This window comes from Grammomys surdaster, unplaced genomic scaffold (genome assembly GCF_004785775.1).
Source record: "Grammomys surdaster isolate TR1022 unplaced genomic scaffold, NIH_TR_1.0 183, whole genome shotgun sequence".
Classification (NCBI taxonomy): domain Eukaryota; kingdom Metazoa; phylum Chordata; class Mammalia; order Rodentia; family Muridae; genus Grammomys; species Grammomys surdaster.
In genome coordinates, this window is record NW_021604628.1 from 3166000 (window position 1) to 3187272 (window position 21273).

Consider the following 21273-nt stretch of genomic DNA (forward strand, 5'->3'; position numbering starts at 1 on the left):
AAAGACAGAAAAGAAAAACCAAACCAAAAAAAAAAACTAAAATTTTTTTTTCTTAATTATTAGTGTGTGTATATATGTATGCGTGTGCTTATGGACACTCGTGGAAGTTAAGTTCGAAAAGTTACTTGTTTGCACCATGGGATCCAGAGGTCAGCCTCAGGTAGTGAGGCTCACCAAACTATTTATTACCCACTGAGCCACCTCTGCCCCGGCACTTCCCACCCTGGTCCTTCCCATCCCCTCATAACATTTCTGTTAAGGATTGCCCCAGAAACTCGGTTTACTCTCATATTGTCAAGCTTGCTATATACACGTGCTGGTAGTCAGCCTAACTTGCTGGCCTGGGTAGATCTTCGCTATCCTCTGCTCAGATCAGTGCTACTAGCCTACCCTCTGGCTATCCTTGAGTGCCACAGTACCAACAATGGCGTCTACTTCCTCCTCCAAACACCTCATCTCTTCTGCTGTTCCTTCTCTTCAGCTGCTCGTTCTTCTGTTTTTCTCACTACATTGCCCTGGACTCTCTTCATCACATACGCACGCATGCACACACGCTGTCCCTCTGTCCTGCCTTCTCAATAACCTGCCTTAACCAGAAGTTCCTTTATTTTACCCTGATTTCTGGCCGTCTGTTCCCTTAACGCCACTGTGCCTTTTGTTTGTTTGGGTACCCACCTCCTACCCCCAAGACAGGGTCTTTCTGTGTAGCCTTGGCTCTCTCTTGGCCTTCACTCTGCAGACCAGGCTGGCCTCGAACTCAGAGAGGTCTCCTGCCAAGTGCTAGGATTAAAGTTGTGAGCCGCCACCGCCTGGTTTGTTGATTTTTGAGACAGGATTTCTCTGTGTTACAACCCTGTTCTGGAGACCAGGCTAGCCTCATATTCTCAGAGATTCACCTCTCTCTATCTCCTGAGTGCTGGGGTTAAAGGCATTCGTCCCGGGCTTCCATTGTGCCTCTTTAATCTGCCCTCAAACACCCAGGTCATTTTCCTAAAGCAAATCTCATTTTACCATGGCTTCCTTGAAGGCCACAGTCTGTCAGGCATGGCGTCCTCACCTGCTCTTCTAATTCCTGAGTAGTCAATTAAACTCTTGTAGGCTGAGCACACCAAGCACACTTTTCTCACCTCCTCCCCCTTGCATTCAGGCTCGTTCTCCAAAGAATTCCACGCCTTCTGCCCCAGCAGTATCATAGCCGAGAGAAATCCTCCTTTACTATCTCTCCCGCCTCCCTGTTACCTCTAGAGTTACAGAATGTGTGTCCCTTTTATAGTGCTTAGCTACATGAGGGGAGGAAGGGCTATTGGTTTTGAGACAGGATTTCCTGGAGCCAGGACTGGTCTCTACTAGCTTTACCGAGAGTGAATGACCTTGTCCCCAGCTAAGTACAGATAACTTTGTTTCTGAACTCTGTGGTTTGTATCCTTTCCCCCACAAGCACTGTAAGCTTCCATTTGTCTTCTTACCCATGGGTAAAAGCATAGAGCCTTAGGAGAGCCTTCCAGAGACAAAAGCAAACAGGTACAATACACCTGGACCAGAGACAGCCAGAGAGCACGCTTCTCAGACCCCCTGGAGAACACAAGGGCCTGAAGCCATTGGCTCACACCAGTACCCCAGGGTACCTACCTTGATGACTTCTCTTGTTCTCCTATTTCTCATCATGGCCACTTTGTGGAATATTGTAGGCCTTCAAAAAATAAAATAACTGGAGAGGAACTGGAGAGATGGCTCGGCAGGTTAGAACCTTTGCTCTTGCACCGTATGGTGGCCCATAACCATCTATAGCTCCAGTTCCAGGGCATCTGACACCCTCTTCTGACCTCTACAGTCAGTCTACAGTCCACTACAGACACATGGTGTACATGCATGTGTGTAAAATATGCATAAAATAAACAAAAACATAACTGTAGGGACTAGGAAAATGGCTCCATCAGTAATATGCGTGTCACGTGCCCATAAGGAAATGAGTTCAGGTGTTCACCCATAAAGGCCAAGTGTAATCCTGGTGTAGCCAGATTGATGAGATAATCCATCCCAGCAAATGAGCTGGAAAGCTAGTGAGGAAAATACCTAACACTGACATCCAACCGATACATACGTGCCATACACATAAATAAAAACTGCAGAGTAAATGTCTTAAAGATCGTGGGTCAAAGGGGCTGGAGAGATCGCTCAGCAGTTAGGAGCACTGGCTGCTCTTCCAGAGAACCTGGGTTGAATTCCCAGCAACCACATGGCAGCTCACAGCTGTCCATTTCAAGAGACCCAACACCCTCACACAGACAGACATGCAGGCAAAACACGAATGCACATAGAACGTAAAAGAGAAGAAAACATTTCAAAATAATAACCGTGGGGCAAGAAAACCAGAGTGTCTGGCACTGCTGTGTCCCATCATAATAGAGGCACAAGTTGCCTGAAGTGTGCAACTCCTCGACAGACTTAGTTTGTTTTTCAGCCTTACATCTTTGTTGGGAGATCTGACATTTTAGTCTTACTGAAGTCTTACTGTCTTAATGTCTGTCAGCAGCATACATAAGTATCTCTGTGGTCTTTACTGTCATGAAGCAGTCACTGTGTTTTAGTTCATGGTGGCTCGTGAGTCCTGGTCTGGTCATTCATAAATGGAGCAAACACAAAGCGCCGTGTCCTCTTGTGTACACTGTTCTTGGTATAGGGAGGACAGCAATGAGCCAAGCCTGCAGTCCCTGCCTGTCTGAGCAGTTCTCAGCCTTAACATTTAACACTTACTGTAAAGCTGTGGCACATCTTAAAATCAACCCTGTGGCAGTTTCGTTTCTGTCGTCGCTTCCTCTTATTAATATTAGTGTGTTCGTGCACACACACACACACACACACACACACACGATGTGGGGGTAGATATGCCACAGTGCACGTCTGGAAACGTCAGTCAGTTTGTTCTCTTCTTTGGTTTTCACATGGGTTCAAAAGCTGGAACTCTGGCCACCAGGTTTGTGTGGCCAGCATCTTTAATCTTTACTGCCAAGCCATTTCCCCAGCCCCAGCCTCCTTTTGGATGGCATATAAGATGACTGGATTTATGGTTAGTAGTGGCTGAACCACTGTAGGTGCTGTGGAAGTGCCATTCCTGCTGATGGCAATGGGGTCTCCACCAGACAGTTATAAAAGAGGGAGGTGAGTGTGTTCTGACTATGGGGTGCTCTGTAATATGCACTGTCCCCACCCAGAAGGGCTCTGGTGTGCATTTCTCGGAGAGGGCTGCTGTTGGATGTTGTCATTTCAAAATGCAGTGGTATATCCTGTGTCTCCATAGCTTTTATATCTGTGACATTCTTTTTAGGATAACTAAATCTAAACTGTTGTCTGTCAGGAACTAGGTTATATATAAAGACGTAAAATTGGTCTTCAACCAGACACTCACCTTCAACCCCAGCACCCCGGAAACAGAGGCGGGTGTATATATCTCTGAATTTAAGGTCAGCCTGGTCTACATAGTGAGTTCCAGGCCAGATAAAGATACATGGTGAAACCTTTTCCAAAAAAAAAAAAAAAAAGGTTTTTCTTGGACAGGTATGGTAGTCACACCAGTGATTCCAGAGCTTGGGAGGCTGGGGCAGGATTGTAAGTTCCAGGTCAGCCTGGGCTACACAGAAAGACCGTCACAAAATAAAGGGCAGAGGAAGAGGAACTTAGTGATAGAGTGTTTGCCTGGAGTGTGCAGGGCCCTGCATTCACTCTCAGTGTCTCAGAAAGTTATCACCGAGAGCTTTGAACACAGTTAAATAAAGCTGCTTCAGATACTTCCCTCAGACAGTAAAGGGGATCAGGTACTCAGTGTTTCTCCATGCCTCTTTTAATTCTTTAAAATCACTTCCTATTTTTACCAACTAAACTCTTAGGTAAAAATGGAGTTTTTGTACGTATTTTGGAAGTAGATATTTAGAATGGGGGACTTGAACATACTAGGGCTTCTTAAATTTTTTCTAAGTCACAACCCCTTTTACCTGAGAAACTAAATATACAGATTTATTTATTTATAAACTAGATTTACAAACAAAATATTTACTAATAATTACATTAAAGAATTTTATTTATTTATTTTTTTGGTTTTTCTAGACAGGGTTTCTCTGTGTAGCCCTGGCTGTCCTGGAACTCACTCTGTAGACCAGGCTGGCCTCAAACTCAGAAATCCACCTGTCTCTGCCTTCCAAGTGCTGGGATTAAAGGCGTGCGCCACCACCACCCGGCAAGAATTTTATTTTTAAAACTTCTGGTACGTATATACTTTTGCCACCTATTGAAAATGAGAACAATTTGCATAATAAGAATAAGAATTATAAGTACTTGCTTATGCTGGCCTTGGTGGCCTTCCAGAAACAGAAGCAAGTAGATCTCTGAGTTTAGGGCTAGCCTAGACCACCTAGCAAATTTTAGGACTACCAGAGCTACGTAATAGAGAGACTCCTGGAATTCTCTTTGTAGACCAGCCTGGCCTCCAGTTCACAAAGATCCACCTTCCTCCAGCCCACTAGTGCTATGATTAAGGGTGTATGTCACTACCACCACCTTGACGGCCCCCCCCCCCCCAAACAGGATTTCTCTGTGTATCCCTGACTGTCCTGGAACTCACTCTGTAGACCAGGCTGGCCTCGAACTCAGAAATCCGCCTGCCTCTGCCTCCCAAGTGCTGGGATTAAAGGTATGCACCACCACTGCCCGGCTGCAACCCCTTAGTCTTATTTAACATGTATCTCTGCCGCCTAGGTTTCTGTAAGCTAGTACTCAAAAGGTACAGGTCAGGTTTTCTGTGATGACTTAGACTGGTCTGTGTTACTGGTTCTCCTGTAATAAGTTCCAACTAATGGTTTGATGTGGTCTGATCCAAGTGATCTAAAGTCATGTCTGAAGTTACCAGTCCTTACCCAGAACCACAGTTCTCCAAGGACGTGTGCAGTCTTGGAGCATGATTTAAGTCGGAGCAAGTTACCATGACTAGAAAGTTGTAACTGCAGTTGGACAGGTGCTGGGGTGTATGCCATATTTATATTATCAGAGAGAGGCCAGCTAGCACATCAGCTGTATATGTGTGGCTCACTTAAGAAAATGTGCTTAGATTAGCTGACTACACTATGGTTTCTGTTACCCTGGTGTTGGGGATTGTGGATTGTTTGTTTGAGATGGTCTTACTCGGTAGCCTCGGCTGGAATTGTACTGGGATTAAAGGCATATGCTCCCACACACTTGCTGTCTTCGTTTTAATTAGAAACTACCACAAAAGAATCAATCTGCAACATTACAAAGGTATTGACAGGAGAAGAACCTTTCTTTAAAAACCTTTTTGGGAGAGTATTGGGAGGGTGTGGGCGCATGGGTGCACTTGTAAAAACCATAGAGGATGTTGGGTGGCTTCCGTGTTCCCTCTACCCTGTTCCCTTAAAGCAGGTTCTCTCACTAAACCGGAAGCTTAGTGTTTCTGCTAGGCTGAGTTGACCATTGGAAATCACAAGCACACATAGCTTTTATGTGGAGCTGAAGATTCAGTCAGGTCCTCATGCATGACAGATGGTCTCACCTACTGTGCCGTCTCCCCAGCCCGGGAGAGGGCTCTTAAATCACTCAGAAAATAAGATTGGCCAGTGGAGTATGTGTAGTACAGGAACATGGGTCCATTGCAATGGCTCTTTGTCATTTTAAAAGTATCCTTTAGAGTTAATAGCACACTGCTTTCAAATACATACTTGAGTTGTGTGAGGTGGAAAACAGAGACAGGAGGATCTCGAGGCCAGTCTGATGTAAGTAGCAAGACCCTGTCTCAAAAATTAAGGAAACAAACCAGCAAAAAAAGAAAGTCTTGCTTTTGTTTGTCTAGTTTATCCCAGCATGGTGCTGAAAAGACTTCTGTTGCTTCCGAGTTGTGTAGATAGAGACCGTGTGTAGCACATCAGAGCTGAGAAAGTTCCTTGTCCCCTAGCCTTGTCATTCACTGTCATCTTTGCTTTCTGACACCAAAGTACACTTCAGCAGACCTGTCCTCAGGCTGTCCCAGTCTTCTGTCTTTGGGAATGGATCAGGAATGGTTCTGCCATTTGCTAGGGACACTCTGTGACTGGAGACTCTTGCATCTTTTATAGGATTTATAGTTTTCCTTCATGAAACTTCCTTTCTTCTTCTATTATTGGTTCAAGGCCTTGTGTGTGCTTGGCAACTGGTATCCCAGGCACATGGGCTAGTTTTAGTGTCTCCCATGGCCACCCTCCCTTGGCTGATAACAAATAACACATGTGTGGTGCTTCACACACGGGCTTGCTGGGAACATCAGCCATTAGCCTGAGATGTACTTCAGGTCTAGGGAAAGGTGTGCAGAGGAAGGGATGTCTGTGGTAGGTTTGCCACCTGTCTAGCAACTGTAGAGTGTGGACTCTAAGGCGCTTGTGCTCTTTTCTCCTGCAGGAAGTTTCAGTCAGGAAGAACTCCTAAAAATATGGAAAGGACTCTTCTACTGCATGTGGGTGCAGGACGAGCCCCTTCTGCAGGTAACGCAGTCCCCTCGTCATGGTCCTGGACCTTTGCCACGATGGATAAGAGACTTGACCGTTTACGTTCCGCCAATCTGCTGCCATCCCCAAACAGATGGAAGTAAATGCTTCAAGGAGCCATTGTCTCAGCTCTTGTCCCCTCAGGAAGGGGCGCCAGGCACTTAGGCTGTGCTTTCAGACATGTCGGACACGCTAAGTCCTATGTCCCCTATTGCTCCCGTCATTTCATAGCTTCTATGGTAGGTTTTACATGACGTTCTTACGTTTCTCTTTTATTTTCTGTTGTTTATAATGCATGGTCGGAAGCACAGCAGTGGGCCTAGTGAAAGTCCCAGAGGGCCTGGTGCACAAGCGAGGCGGTCAGTGACCTGCTGAGTTTCAGTCTCCACACAAAGCAAGCAGCCAGGCCCTGTGGCTAAAGCACCACGAGATGCCCTGGTGCCCAGAATGCACAAACCAGCTTTTATCCCTGCCCGCTGAGCTTGCCACTCATACTACTGTAGAAGAATTTTATTCTGATATCTGAAACTAGACCTACCTCAGTAGCAAGGGACTGAGGATCATCACACACAAGCCACAGTGTAGTCCTCCTGGGTCGCACTTATCTTGTGTGAAGCCTTGCTACTTTTCTCAGGACATGTAGTGACTTGTCTCAGTTCACTGCATTGATTCTACTGAACATATTTTGAGTGGGATAGCAGAGCAAAATATTGTAAGATTATATTCAGAAGTAGCAACAAGCAGCTTTAGTGGAGGAAGACAACCAACAGAAAGGAGCATCGTTTTTAAGTCTTGGAGTTCATTCAACACAAATAAGGAACTCTGGGCATAGAAGACAGGAGCAGTGCCAGGAAGGGCACCCGTCTTCAGGTAGCAGGAAAACAGAAGGCTTCCTCCTAGGCTCAGCCACTTGATTATACTGAACGGAGTCTGCTGTGCCACAGGCAATTTGCCCAAAGCACAACCTAGAGGAGTCTTGGCATTCCAGCCCTCCTCTGACCAGAGCTAATAGGAGACTGGAGTGCAGACCCATTGCACAAGCACCAGCAAGGTGGCTCTGTGCCTGCTGGTCTTGCAGCATTTGGTACTCATGGTAGACTCAGTTTAGTCTGCATCTCAAACATGGAGTGGGGCACGGTAGCACACACCTTTAATCCCAGAGCTCAGGGGTAGAGGCAGACAGATTTCTGTGAGTTCAAAGCCTGCTGAGTTATTCCAGGTCAGCAGGGGCTGTGTAGAAAAATCCTGTCTCCAAAAAAAGGGATAGGGGGTGGCGGTAAGATTATTTTCCTGAAATCATTCAACCCTCTTACCAGAGATGCTTTCTTGAACACAGTTTCAGCATTTTTCCAGAAATATGACAGCCCAGTAGTTGATTGAAGTTTGGAGTTACACATTTGATAAACCCTGGGGTGTTAGCCACAGACCTAGAACAAGAGGCGCAGGCTTTCCCACCACAGAGGGAGGTGGATACACCCCATAGCACCCTCATCAGTGTGACCGCCTAATAACTGATGTTTTTCCCAACCCACCTTTGCAGGAGGAGCTAGCGAACATTATTTCCCAACTCATCCACGTTGTAAACAGCTCGGAGGCTCGTAAGTCCTGCCGTTTTCCTGGCTCTGACTTCCTTGGTAGCAAGTTTGATAGGTTACCTGGGGAACCTTGTCAGTGCTTTTCTTCTGGTCTTCTGGGAATTCGTGACACGGGAGCCTCCTAGTGTTGAACAGAGATTGTGTGACATTTCAGAGACTGAGCAGCTCTCCTCCAAAGTCTCCAAATTCAGCTTACTCTCACGATTAGAAACTGTGACACCTTTGCCAGTACATAGGTAACCTGGCAGGTGCACCCTGGCCAAAATTAGAGCCATCTTGGTGGTAAATCACCGTAATAAAAGTGTAAGGTAACTCTTCTCTACCTAAAAGAAAAGGTGCAGACTTCTGAAGCTGGACAGCAGTCAGTTCTGTTTGACACACTCTGAATTCTGGCTGACTTACAACACCTAAGATTCTGCGTAAGAATCTGCGTTTGTTGTTTAGTAAAGATTTGCATTTGTTAATAAATTGTGCTGGGCATGGTGGTATATGTCTGTAATCCCAACATTCCGAAGGCTGAGGCGGGAGGTATGAGAGTCCCAGGCCAGCCAGGGGAGCAGTCAAACCCTACATTCGAAGGGACTGTTCAAAATCAGTAAATAAGGAGTCTGTGGACTTAATAATGTGTGCTGTGTCTCACCCAGACAGCACATAACATCAGAAAAGCCTGCATTTGAACATGAACTGTAAGGCTGCTCATCCTCAGTGTGGCTAGACTGGGGCTGGTTTGATACAGGTGTGGTAGGAAGGGCCACGGGGTACCTTCAGGGAGCACTTACAGAAATGTGGTTTGCATGGGTAAAGAGCAGTGCTTTGGAGTGTTCTGACAGATGCTGGTGGGTCTATTGTAATGTCTTTATGTAGCTTATTTAGCCATTGGCCAAACTCCACCTCAAGAATTCTTGAGATAGCTATGTAAAGAGAACTAGATGTGTTTTCCGCCTTCCTTCTTGCTGTGTGCTTGCATGCGGCAGCGGAGCACTGAGAGCCTCCTGTCCCTGCAGAGCGCCTGTTCATTCAGACCTTCTGGCAGACCATGAATCGAGAGTGGCAAGGAATCGACAAGCTGCAGCTGAACAAGTACTACATGGTAAGGTGCTGCCTTCCTCCACAGCGACTTGAAGGGTTCACACACAGAATGTTCTGTCTGAAGACCAGCAGAAAGCTGGGGTGCAGAAAGATGGGTGCAGCTCGGCCCTAGTGCACTTACTGGCACTATCTTTTTCTTTTTGAAGCTGAGTTGGAGTTTGATAAAAGGGTTTCTTTTGGGGGAGGGAGGGCGTGTTTGGATGGTTGGCTGGTTAGTTTTTTAACACAGGGTTTCTCTATATAGCCCTGGCTATCCAGAACTCACTCTGTAGACCAGGCTGGCCTCAAACTGGGACATCCTTCTGCCTCTGCCTCCTAAGCATCCACTGCCCAGCTTGCTAAGAGGTTTTATAGATTTGTAAGCGGTAGAGTTAAGAGAAAGAAAGGCTGTGGGAAAGAAAGCAACCCACACCCAGGAACATGGGTGTGAGGTTCTCAGGCAGGAGTTACCTTGCCTGACCATCTTCTGACCTAGCCTCCATGCCAGCAAGAAAATGATGAAAGTCCAGGCATGGTGTGGCAGAATCACAGTCATGTGCTGGAGGTGCCTCTGTTCCTGTCTGAGCTGCTGGGAACAAGGCTGGAGAACATTCACGTGTCTTATATTGGTTTTGTTTGTTTTCTAGGGGTTGTAGAGGCAGAGTCTGTGTGCTCTGCAGGCTGGTTTCTGGCTCTTGGTACAGGCACATACCACTGTCAGGCTTAATGTCGTTAATCCAGAAGTTAAATAGATGTAAAGATATTATCTCACTTTGGGGATCCAGAATTGGGGTCCTCATTCTGTCAAGATGATCACTACATTTTTACTTTTATTATAAAAATATCAACCTTTAGCTGATCCGCCTGGTCCTGAGGCAGTCCTTTGAAGTTCTCAAGCGGAATGCCTGGGAAGAAAGGTTGGTAAACTATTTACGTTGACATGTGGTGACATTAAAAGCATGTTGGAGTTGCTAGATGGCTCAGTGGTGGAGCGTTTGCCTAATGGGTATGAGGCCCTAGTTTTGATCCTTTGTGCCCCCCCCATCTTTATAGAATAATAGGGTCCTCTGAGGTTTTAGGTAATCAAAACCATGAATTGGCTCATCTATGTCTGCCATATTTAGTACAATAAGAAGCAAATAGGTGCTGGTTCCAGGGAGTTTAAGTCCAGTGGACGGCCTGAAACAGTCACTTGAAGCTGATAGAGGAGCTGTTTCTTCCCGTGGGGCCTCACATTGACTGCTGTGCAGTATGCGCAGTAAACTACGCACTTTTGTCTGTTCTTTGAAAAGAGGGAGGTATTGGCGATAATGTCCTTTAAAAAACAACTGTGTGGTTGGTTTGGTTTTTTGTTTTTGTTTTGTTTTGTTTTTCTGTTCTTCAGCCAGATCACACTGTTTTTGGACATCCTGATGAAGGAGATTCTGAGCCCCGAGAGCCAGTCTCCCGATGGAGTGAGGTCCCACTTGATCGATGTGTATTTGGCTGAACTTTCCACTGTGGGAGGGAGAGAGGTGAGGGGCCATGCTGTCCAGCCAGCAGTGGGGTGGGGCCGCCATGCCCGGGCTTGCTATGGGTACTATCAGAAACAGCAGCCTCTCTGTGATTTCTACTCCTGAGACCTTGTCCCAGACACCTAGTGGACTTGTAACCAAAACTGTACACTCTGCTTCTATCTAGAAGTATTACCTGTAAAGTACGATTGAGCCACACACAGGTGCTGGAGTAGCTGAGGCAGGAGAGTCATTTGAGCTAGGAATGCAAGACCCCATGTTCAGGCTTGGTGGTATACATCTATAGTCTCAGCACTGAAACAGGTAAATCTCATGTTCCAGGGCTGTCTGTGCAAGACCCTGCCTCCTCCCCTGCAGAAAAAGCTGAAAACAACTTACAGAGTCCAACAGGACAAGAAAAAGCGGGGTACATTGAGTATTCCCAAAGCTGTGTAAGAAAGGCGGTAGACAACACTATGCAGATTACCCAATATAAATAGACAAAAGGCTAGAAAGAAAAAGTACACTTTTATGTAGAGATGATTTTCTCAGTTTGGGAATATAAACAGTTTCTATTACTCACTTTGACATTCTGTAGTGGATATTATTTATGTATATCTAACTAACTTAGAAATGAAGACTTTTTAAGAGGGGCAACACATATACACTTACACTGAATCAGTGAACAAATGAATGAAGTCTAAACATAAAGAATGGCTTTGTCTCATGCTCTTAGTCAGCAACCACATAGAATTCATATTTTCCTTGTGGTTCGGTAGCTAGCCAGGGCCTTCTGCTAAGCAGATGCCACACCCAGCTGTCTAAGGAGACATGAGTGCTGCAGTTTAGTCCTGACCAGTTGGTGGTGCTTTGGGTCACTGCACTAAAATACCCAGAAAGCCAAAACAAGGCTCTGGGCAGTCCCTGCGGTGTGTCTGGGACTGCCTGGACAGGCTTGCATGTGACCTGTGAGAGGGGCAGGTGCTTCCTATTCTAGACCATGTCAAAGAAGAGAAAAGGCTGTCTTCCCTCACTTTCTGTCTTATGTCTGAATTGCAGCTCTTAGCAGATCAGAACCTCAAGTTAATCGATCCCTTCTGCAGAATTGCTGCCAAGACTAAGGAGTAAGTGGCTCTGGCCCGTGTGTTCTCAGTGCTTCCATTGGTGCCCAAGGGTGGGGTTCTGTTGTGCAGCACAGTGCCAGGCAGCCCAGACTACACAAGATCCTGCTCAGGCGAAAGGCAGAAAGCAGAGGTTCTAGCCCCTGTCAACAGCACTTGGCTGACAATTGAGGACACTCTCCCACACCAGATTTCTGTCTGTCTGTCTGTCCTGTGGCACGTGGTGATTCCTTGAATCCTGAGTGGCCCTGCTTCAGGAGGGTCTGAGTCCCTGCTAACAGTTGGCAGGCATACCAGGTCCCAGGCAGGCACATGCATGTGCACGCACTTACCCTAGCTGTTCTCCACTGTGTTTCTGTGGGCACTGGCTCCAGGCCAAGTGTTTTAATCCTATTCTCTCCAATGTGCTTCTGCCCTCAGCCACACGCTGGTACAGACTGTAGCAAGGGGTGTTTTTGAAGTCATTGTAGATCAGTCTGCCTTTGTACCTGAAGAGTCTGTGGAAGAGCAGAAAACCAAAGAAGATGGCAGTGGCCTCCCTGCAAATGAGCTGGCCTGTAGAAAGATGGTCGGTGGGAAGAAGGCTGGTGAGAGACTTCCTCTTGTACTCTTCCCTTTCTGCCGGGTTGGTTGGCTGCTTGGGTATCTGTGTGTGTGCATGCACGTGCATGTGTGTATGCTTTCGTGTGGAGGCCAGATGTCAGCATCGGGACTCACTCCTCAGCTTTCACCTGCCCCTTATTTTGAGATGAGGTTCTTCATTGGCCTGGAAGATGCCTAATTAGGCTAGACTGGCTGGCTGTTGAGTCCCAGGGACACACCTGTTGCTGCTTCCCTGTTCTCAGCCACGAAGCCGTTACTGCCATGCCCAGCATTTTTTATGTGGATTCTGAACCCGGGCCCCTGACTGAGCCTACCAGCCCCTCTGGTTTTGGTTTTTAAGTCTTCATCAAGCACTGTGTTGGCATGTCACTGAATATAGGCCTCCAACAAATAAAGCAGGGTGTTTAAGAGACACATGGTCCACAGGCAGAAACCAAACACCACTCACACGAAGCCCAGTAGATTCTGTCCCTTGTAGACATTCACCTCCTTTGTGAGGTGAGCCCATGCCTGTGAGAGCTGCCGTGCAGTCAGGCACACGCTTGTTCCTGTGGCTCCACTACAGCACACAGCTTCTCCCAGCAGTCTTGAGTTGTTTTATGGCGGTAGGGTTGTTGATACGAGGTTTTGTACTGCAGAAAAAAACTTTGAGCTTTGCATATAAAATAGAGACTGGACTTTTTAAGAGACTAATTTCAAGTATCTCCCCAGGCAGCAGTCACTGGTGTCTCCCTGGTAATGGGGATTGTACCCAGAGCCTGGAGGGACTGAGCCGCTTCCATTCTTGAATGTCAAAACCGTGTCTTTGTCTTTGGTGTCTTTTGGCAGCACGAGATGAATGCCTCAGAGATGGGGTCACTGGCAGCAGAGAAGGAGCCGTCTGTGCAGCCTTGAGAGATCCAGGGTCACCACTCCAGGTGCGGCAGCTTCTGCTTTTTATAGAACGTGGGTTGACCTGGGGTGGCTCAGCTGGAGAATTAGGGTCAGAGCTCATTAAGCCGTAGGGCCTAAAATGTAAAGTCCTTTATAATCCCTTCTGTAATTAATGTCACCATTCTTAGAATGAGCTCGTGGGGGACAGATTTGAAAGAGTGGGGTTTTAGGCTGGCATGGTATTGCACACATGGACTCTCAGCACATAGGAAGGTCTCGAATTCAAGAACAACCTGGACTACCTAGTAAACTCCTGTTTCAACAGACAAAACAAAAAATCAAAATTAAGCCGGGCGTTGGTGGCGCACGCTTGAGAGGCAGAGGCAGCCGGATTTCTGAGTTCAAGGACAGCCAGGGCTACACAGAGAAACCCTGTCTCGAAAAAAAAAAAAAAAATCAAAATTAAGCCAAGCATGGTAGTACACATCCCAGTACTCAGGAGGCAGAGGTAGACAGGTCTCTGTGAGTTCAGGCTAGCCTGGGCTACACAGAAAGAGCCTATCAGAAATAATAAACAAGGCTGGAGAGGTGGCTCAGAGGTTAAGAGCACTGACTGCTCTTCCAGAAGTCCTGAGTTCAATTTCCCAGCAACCACATGGTGACTCACAACCATCTGTGATGAGATCTGGTGCCCTCTTCTGGCCTGCAGGCGTACATGCAGACAGAATGCTGTATACATAATAAATAAGTAAATCTTTAAAAAAAAAGAAATAATAAACAGTGAAGTGGGTTTTGAAAGACACTGAACCTCATTTTCTAAGCACTGTTGTCTGTTTTCCTCTGTGCAGTAGCACCAGCTCTAGTGGGGGAGTTTTGGGGGGAGGGTGTTTTTAAGCAGAATCTTGCTATATAGTCTAGGCTGGAGTGGCACTGATAACAATCCTCTGCCCCTCTAAGTGCTGGGATGCAGCTGTGCACCACTGCCAGCTGAGGTAGGTTGGTTGGTTGGTTGGTTACCACCAGATCTTTCTTTTATGTAGCCCTGGCTACTCTAGAACTGCCATGTAAACCAGGCTGGCCTTTGAACTCACAGAGATTCACCTACCTCTGCTCCCCAACTGCTGGGATTAAAGGCATGCGCCACTGCACACATGCACACACAATTGTGCTTTGAAGAAGTAAAGACTATTATAGCGTCTAAGACTGAGAACCCAGGCTATACATAAAAAGAAGCTAGTCATGCAGATTTTGCTCTGGGCATGAGACCCCAGTTTGGAGAAGACAAGAACACCTAGAAGGTGACTCTCAGATAGGCCAGGCTGTCTCACTGCTGCTCATGTTTGCTGTCTCTTCTTGGTAGTTTGACTATAAGGCTGTTGCTGACCGACTCCTGGAAATAGCCAACTCGGAGAGCACCCCACCCTTCAACAAGAAGCGACTCTGCAGACTAGTCAGAAAGTAAGTAGCAAGTGAGATCCTGCGGCCGCACCAGTGCTCTCCCACGTTAAAGATGTATTTACTCTTAAATGTGTCTGTCTGGATGTGCGCTCTTGCAGCGGGCAGGAGAAAGTGGTGCCGTGGAACTAGAGTTACAGGCAGTTGTGATGCGCCCAATGAGGGTACCAGAAACTAAACTCGGGTCCTCTGGAGCCTCTGAGCCACCTTTCCAGCGCCCCCCTCCCCCCACACACACACCTCCCCAACCTCCTTTTTCTTCTTTATCCTTTGTCACTTTATTCATAGCCACATAACAAATGGAAATCAGGGAAGGGCAGCCCTGCTCCGCATGCCACACAGCCATAGGGTGTGCTCCTCTCATGTCACCAATGGCATGCCGAGGTACACAGGGCTTCAGTTAGTCATGTTCACCCTCGCCTCCCAGCAGGGTTGTGCCAAAAGAGTCAGGTAATCCAGTAGTCAGTATCGGTGTCTTTAGGACCACAGTGACATATGGGTGACTAGCCAGTTGGTGTATTCTGACTGACTTTGGGATAGCAGCCGTCTGGTCACGTCCTGTTTGGGTTAGCAGGTAGAGTTTGCATCCTCAGTACACACGCAAGTGCCTGAAGGTGTGAAGGCTCATAGCTAATCCCAGCACCCATGAAGTTCCAGGCAGCAGGGCAGCTCACTTGGTTGGGAGGCAGAGATGGGACTCCCAGAGCAAGCTAGCAAGCAAGCTAGACTAGCCAAATTGATAAGCTTTCAGTTCAAATGAGAGACCCAGTGGAGAGTGGCTGAGGAAGATACCTGATATCAGCCTCTGACCGCTACATGCAGTGTGCTCACATGAAAATATGCAAACACACCAAAAATGGCTCTTAAAGAATACCCTAGAAGATGGCGTCCGTAAGTTCTCATGTCTTAGAGCTAGGCCTCTAAAGGCTATGCCAGGGGCTCCAGTGTGGGTTCTAGGGCTGGCCTGCCCACCCCAGTGACCCTCTCCAACCCCGTGTACATCCCTCCTCTCCTCACTTTGGTAATGTGGTCTGGTTCATAAAGCTGCATAAAGAGAGCCCTACTGGGCACACCTCCCCTGGACATAGCAGCGTGTTAAGCTGTCTGCCTTGAGAAACAAGAAAGACAGTGGATCTCTTGGTATTGTGTGTCACTGTGTCCTATGCAGAGCTGGTAGAATGGAAGGCGCCTTTGTCCTAGGCTTCTTCCATCCAGACTCACCGAATCCCTAGGTGGGCTGTCCCCTTGCCTTTCCGTGGAGGAGAGGGTGAGCACTGAGTATCCAGATTCCTGCTCAAAACCTGAGCTGTGAACTCTCTGAACTTCCATGTCCTCTTTCCTTTTTCAGGTTCCAGGACCTCTCTGAAGGTAAGAAGAGCTGTTCTCACCCAGTATACACCCCACCAAGGGCAGCCCTGTCAGATCCAAGACATGGGGTCGTAGGGAAAGTGACCCCCTAATTGGGTTCACCTGGCACACCTAAGCGAGTACCCTAGGAAATGCATGCCACAGTGCAGGACTCTGTGCGCATACTTTCCATCCATCCAGTGCTCCTGTGTGTGGGTAATACCTGTGTGGTGTTTGAAATTTTATTGGTGCTTTCTACAATTAAGTTTTCAATGGGGGAAAGGAAGGCAGAAGAGGTGACTCCATGGTCAAAAGCACTGGCCACTCTTCTAGAGAACCCAGGGTCAGTTCCAGAACCCACGTGGTAGCTCATAACTGTAACTTCAGATCCAGGAGATCCAATCAGTGCCCTCATCTGGCCTTTGTAGACCCCAGGCATACACATGATATACAGCATACAGGCCGGCAAAACTGGACTAGGAAGATTAAAATCCTTTGTTAAAAAGAAAATCTGGAGCCGGGCAGTGGTGGCGCACGCCTTTAATCCCAGTACTTGGGAGGCAGAGGCAGGCAGATTTCTGAGTTCGAGAGTTCAAGGCTAGCCTGGTCTACAGAGTGAGTTCCAGGACAGCCAGGGCTACACAGAGAAACCCTGTCTCAAAAAAACAAAAAAAAAGAAAATCTGGGTGTCTCAGTACCCTTCATTTTCCTTTAGGACGAATGTCCTCGGGATATAAGCTTGGTTAAACCTGAGCCGGCCAGTGAGCTACCTCTCCTGTTCCTTGCGCCCTGACTGGATGGCTCACAGACCCAGTGGGGATGTAAAGCTGACTAGACCAACAATCCCATCAGTCACTGTCCAGTGTCTTCCAGTCAGGAGCCTTTGAGTTGGGTTGGGAAAGTGCCCAGCAGTGCAGGTGATGAAGGTAGGCTCAGGAGTCTTAGCTGGATGGTTCAGGGAGGGCCCAGGGCCTGGGCTGCTGCCACAGATGCAAAAGCCCTTGGAAGCTGACCGGTGTGCCTTTGGAACCTACAGGCAGTGGTGTTCAACTCAGTTTTACTAAGGACATTTCTGCTGAGGAAAATGGTCAAGCCCCCGGTCAGAGAAGGCGCAAGAGGAAAAGAAAAAAGCTTTTAGAGAGAGCTGCCTTAGAAAGGGAGAAAGGTAAGCTGCAAAGCCTGAAGTCTCAGGGCTGAAGGAGGGCCGCCTCTTGCTCAGTCTAACTCCTGCTCACGGGGAACTCTGCCCTTGAGGTCATTTGTGATTTGTAATTCGGTTTGGTTGGGTTGAGAGGAGGGAGATTTGTTCTTTGAGTTAGAGCCGTCTTATGTAGCCTGGGTTTCCCTCAAACTCATGAGTGCTGGAGTGCTATGCCAGCAGCACCGTACCCACAGATTCTCTAGGTTCTGTTCTTTTCTGTACAGACAGTGGTCTTGTGGTTCTCAGGGTTACAGGTGCATGCCACCACAGTTGGTTTTTAATGTGGGTTCTCAAGTCCTCCTCCTTTAATGGCAAGCACTTTACCTACTAAGCCATGTGCCCAGCCCACCTGAGCAGCTCTGTGGTGAGAGCCTGCCTCTAACGGAGTGTGCCGTGATGCTGTGCTTCTGTGTTCCTGTCATTTGTGAGAGGTGGTCATCAGGATCAGGGTTCCTACAGCAGCCTTGGCTGTAAGGCAGATTTTAAGCCAGTCTGAGCTACCTGAGACCCTGTCTTTAAAAAAAAGAAACTCTGGCTGCCAGTGGCCACCAGCAGGGCTCTGCATCATTGGTCTGCATTTTTGTAGGAAACACAGTCTCTTCTGCTGGTGAAGAGGACAGTGGAGGCCACGTTCACAAGAGGAAAAGGAAAAGGAGGAAGAGGAGCCACTTCCAGCCTGACACTCAGGACCTGGATGCTGTTGCCATGCCCACAGTGCCAAGTGCTGACAGTGAGCCTAACGCTGCCCAGAGGCAGGCCCCACAAGCATGCGTGACTGAGCCTACAGCAGAGGCCGTATCTAGCATCGGGGAGAACAGCTCCGAGCCTACTCCTATCATGCCCGTCCACAATAAAAGGAAAAGGCCGAAAAGGAAGAACCTGAGGGCCCACAGAGAGATCTGGAAATCTACCACTTTACCTCAGGAGGACATGTCAAAGAATGACGCTGACGGCGGGCATCCTCAGAGTTCTGCTGCCCACATTTCTTCCTCAGAAGGTGTCCAAGCCCGAAAAAGGAAACGGAAACTGGGAGCTCTCGCTGTCAGCAGTGGTGACCTAACTGTACAGAAGGCAGGTACCCCAACAAGCTCAGTGGAGAAGAATGATGGCCAGACTACCCAGCCCTGGTGCAAGAGGTCACAAAAGAAGACAGCATCCAGCACCCTTGACCCCTATGATCTGTCCAATCAAAAAATAGCAGACTCAAAAAAGAGGAAAAAAATGAAGCAGACTTCGAACGGTGTGTTGGAGTCCAGCGCTAGGCAGATCCAAGCTCTGGTAAGACGGGAAGGAGCAGAGCTCAGGGGCTTGCCTTCAGTAGCTGTGCTCAGAGGACTCCTGTCTACTAGGGATAGGGCAGAGGGAAAGGCACGCCTCAGCGAAGCAGTGCTCAGAGTACACTGCTTTATAGCCGCTCTCACCAACAAGCAAGTAACAGGCTCCAGCCTCAGTGCCAAGTGCAGCAGCTCTGTCCAGTGCCTTTACCTCTTCCCCACCTGATGTCCCTTTGCACAGGAAAGGATAGACATGGAGCTAAGAAACTGTCAGGGTCGGGCCCCCAGCGTTGCTGTCTTGGCTCTTACAACGCTTGGGTTAATTGAAGGATTTTCTTTCTCTGTGGACTTTTAGAGCTGTAAAGGACCCGAGCTCTTGCCTCGTGGCCTGTCTAGGAAGCGTACTGCCTCTGCTGGGCTGCACGTGTAGCAGACACCACAGCATGTGCTCATTGCTGGGGCCCACCAAGCCACCGAGATAGTGACTCTGCCTTTATGGGGAGACGTGTGGCCTTGTTCAGCACCAGTCCTTACAGACACTGCTTGGCAGTGCTGTGACGCTGAAGGCCATCCCTGGCCAGGTGAGTTCATGGACAGTCAGGGATTCCTGAGGGAGAGCAGAGCACTGGGCTGCCTTGCACGGCATCTCAGCCCCCAGCCCCGCCTGTGGAAGACCTGCCTGTGGAAGAGGCTCCTTTCTCCATAGCCTGATTCTCGTGCCCTTGGCAACCGGTCTTGGAATTGGGATGATTGCTAATCAGTTGGGGGTCTAGGGAGATTTGCTGCTGTCTGCTCCTGAGCTGGGGTTGCTTTGGGGCACGCCAGAAGGCGACATTATGCTTCAGCAAGGGAGGCACCAAGCTCCAGCCAAACAGCCAACATGGTACCTCCACACTCAGCTTCCCAGATGTGGGGACCCCTGAGCCAAGCCACATAGCAGCCTTATCCGTATCCTCCACATCAGAACACAGCCCACATAGTGTCTGGTCCCAAATAGAAAAATGAGTTCTGACTTAGCGGGTAGACCTTGAAAGGAAGAATTATTAAGACTGTAGGCCCTGTGTTAGAACACAAAGTTAGAGGGGGGGCTTTACTACTGAAAAGACAGCATTATCCCTGCTGGCATGGTTCCAGAAGTGAGGTGGTTCTCCACTGAGCAGGAGAGTCCCTGACAGAGCTGAAGAAGCTGGGCTATGGGCGAAGGAGCCTGGGTGGGCCGGCCTCCAGCGCTTCATCACTACACTGTCCTGGTACGATGCTGGGATAGGACTCCTCTCAGCTTCTCATCCTTCTCACAGGGAAGCAACAGCACTCTGAAGAAGCCACTGAAAATGGAGGACGACTTTGTGAAGTTTGACACTCGATTCTTACCAAAGCCCCTGTTCTTCAGGAAAGCCAAGAACAGCTCTATCACCCGTCCCCAAGGTCCTGCTGTCCAGGTGAGCCCTCCACACTGACACGCAGCCAGGTGTGCTGAGCTCTGGGGTGCAGGTGCTCCATTCTACCTGGAAAGACAGGGCTGGGGCTGGCAGAGCCCAGCTTCTTCCTCCTGACAGCCTGCACAGGTACACACAGATGGAACAAGGTAGCAGCACACTTGGGAAGGAGCCTGGGGTCCTGGGAAGAGCTCAGCTCTTACAGTGTAAAATGAGTTGGCTTCTAGGACAGACTATTGGGATATGTAGATATTTTGAAGTCCTTTACACACAGTGTTGAGAGTTTTGATCTGTGGTGGGGTTCCAGTGGTAGCGCATTTGCTTAGCACATATCAGGGCCTTGGGTGCTAGCTCCAACAAAGATTGTAAATTCATATCCATTGCCCATTGAAGTAGAGCCCACTTAGAGCCCAACTGAATCAAGTGTATGTGAGCTGCAAGTTCAGCTTAGAACAGCTTAGAAATTCTAGGCCTGCCCAATGGCTCGGCTGGTAAAAGTACCTCCCACCCTGGTCTGAGGACCTGAGTGTAATCCCCAGAACGCAAGGTAAAAGAAAAGAAGTGACTTTAAAACGTTGTCCCCTGGCAGCTCACACCCTGGGTCACACCAGGTCACATCGTTTACACTGATAGTAAATAACTTTTAATTCTGGGACAAAAAGAAAGATGGTTATTGACATATACCCTTATCATTTTGGGTGATAAATTTGAGATTCTGAACATCCTTACCCCTCTTCTCTGTTTTCACTGAGAATAGTGTTTAATTTGGGAGATCTGTGTGTGTGTCTGGCAGAAGTCTGGTATTAAAGTCCATTTAGGCAACAGCATGCTGTCCCACAGCCTTTGTGTGTGTGCAGGTCAGGAAAAATACTGCACGGGCCTTCCCTGGCTAAGTTCTTCAGGAAAATGCCAGGCAAGGAGGCTGAGCACCTGTGTTACCATGGTTACTTCTTTGTTGTTCTGCAGCTGAATAAAACACCCTCCAGCTCCAAGAAAGTCACCTTTGGATTGAACAGAAACATGACAGCAGGTGAGTGGGTGGCCTTCTGGAAAACTTCCTTGGGACCAACCGGCTGGGTCTGGCTAGGGTTCCCCAGCAGCCAGTGATCGTTGTCTTTTCTTGTCTATTTCCAGGTCAGTCAGTTAGGCAAGGGAAGGGAGGGAGGGGAGGAGGGAGGGAGGGAGGAAGGAAGGAAAAGATTGATTAGGGGAGAGGGTTGTTTGTTTTTTGTTTTGTTTTGTTTTGTTTTGTTTTGTTTTGTTTTGTTTTGTTTTGTTTTGTTTTG

The 21273-nt window shown here is 48.1% G+C and overlaps 1 protein-coding gene across 1 annotated transcript in view; it reads left to right on the forward strand.

The window, feature by feature from the left end:
• Nucleotides 1–21273, forward strand: part of Rrp1b (ribosomal RNA processing 1B) — a 26023-nt gene that overhangs the window by 1501 nt on the left and 3249 nt on the right. The window contains exons 2-15 of the mRNA XM_028767953.1: nucleotides 6436–6518; nucleotides 8062–8119; nucleotides 9121–9206; nucleotides 10040–10101; nucleotides 10569–10698; nucleotides 11737–11801; nucleotides 12219–12385; nucleotides 13230–13318; nucleotides 14635–14732; nucleotides 16078–16097; nucleotides 17113–17241; nucleotides 17864–18555; nucleotides 19850–19990; nucleotides 20954–21017. Of these exons, the coding sequence (XP_028623786.1) occupies nucleotides 6436–6518; nucleotides 8062–8119; nucleotides 9121–9206; nucleotides 10040–10101; nucleotides 10569–10698; nucleotides 11737–11801; nucleotides 12219–12385; nucleotides 13230–13318; nucleotides 14635–14732; nucleotides 16078–16097; nucleotides 17113–17241; nucleotides 17864–18555; nucleotides 19850–19990; nucleotides 20954–21017 (1884 nt within the window). The remainder of the gene's footprint in view (nucleotides 1–6435; nucleotides 6519–8061; nucleotides 8120–9120; nucleotides 9207–10039; nucleotides 10102–10568; nucleotides 10699–11736; nucleotides 11802–12218; nucleotides 12386–13229; nucleotides 13319–14634; nucleotides 14733–16077; nucleotides 16098–17112; nucleotides 17242–17863; nucleotides 18556–19849; nucleotides 19991–20953; nucleotides 21018–21273) is intronic.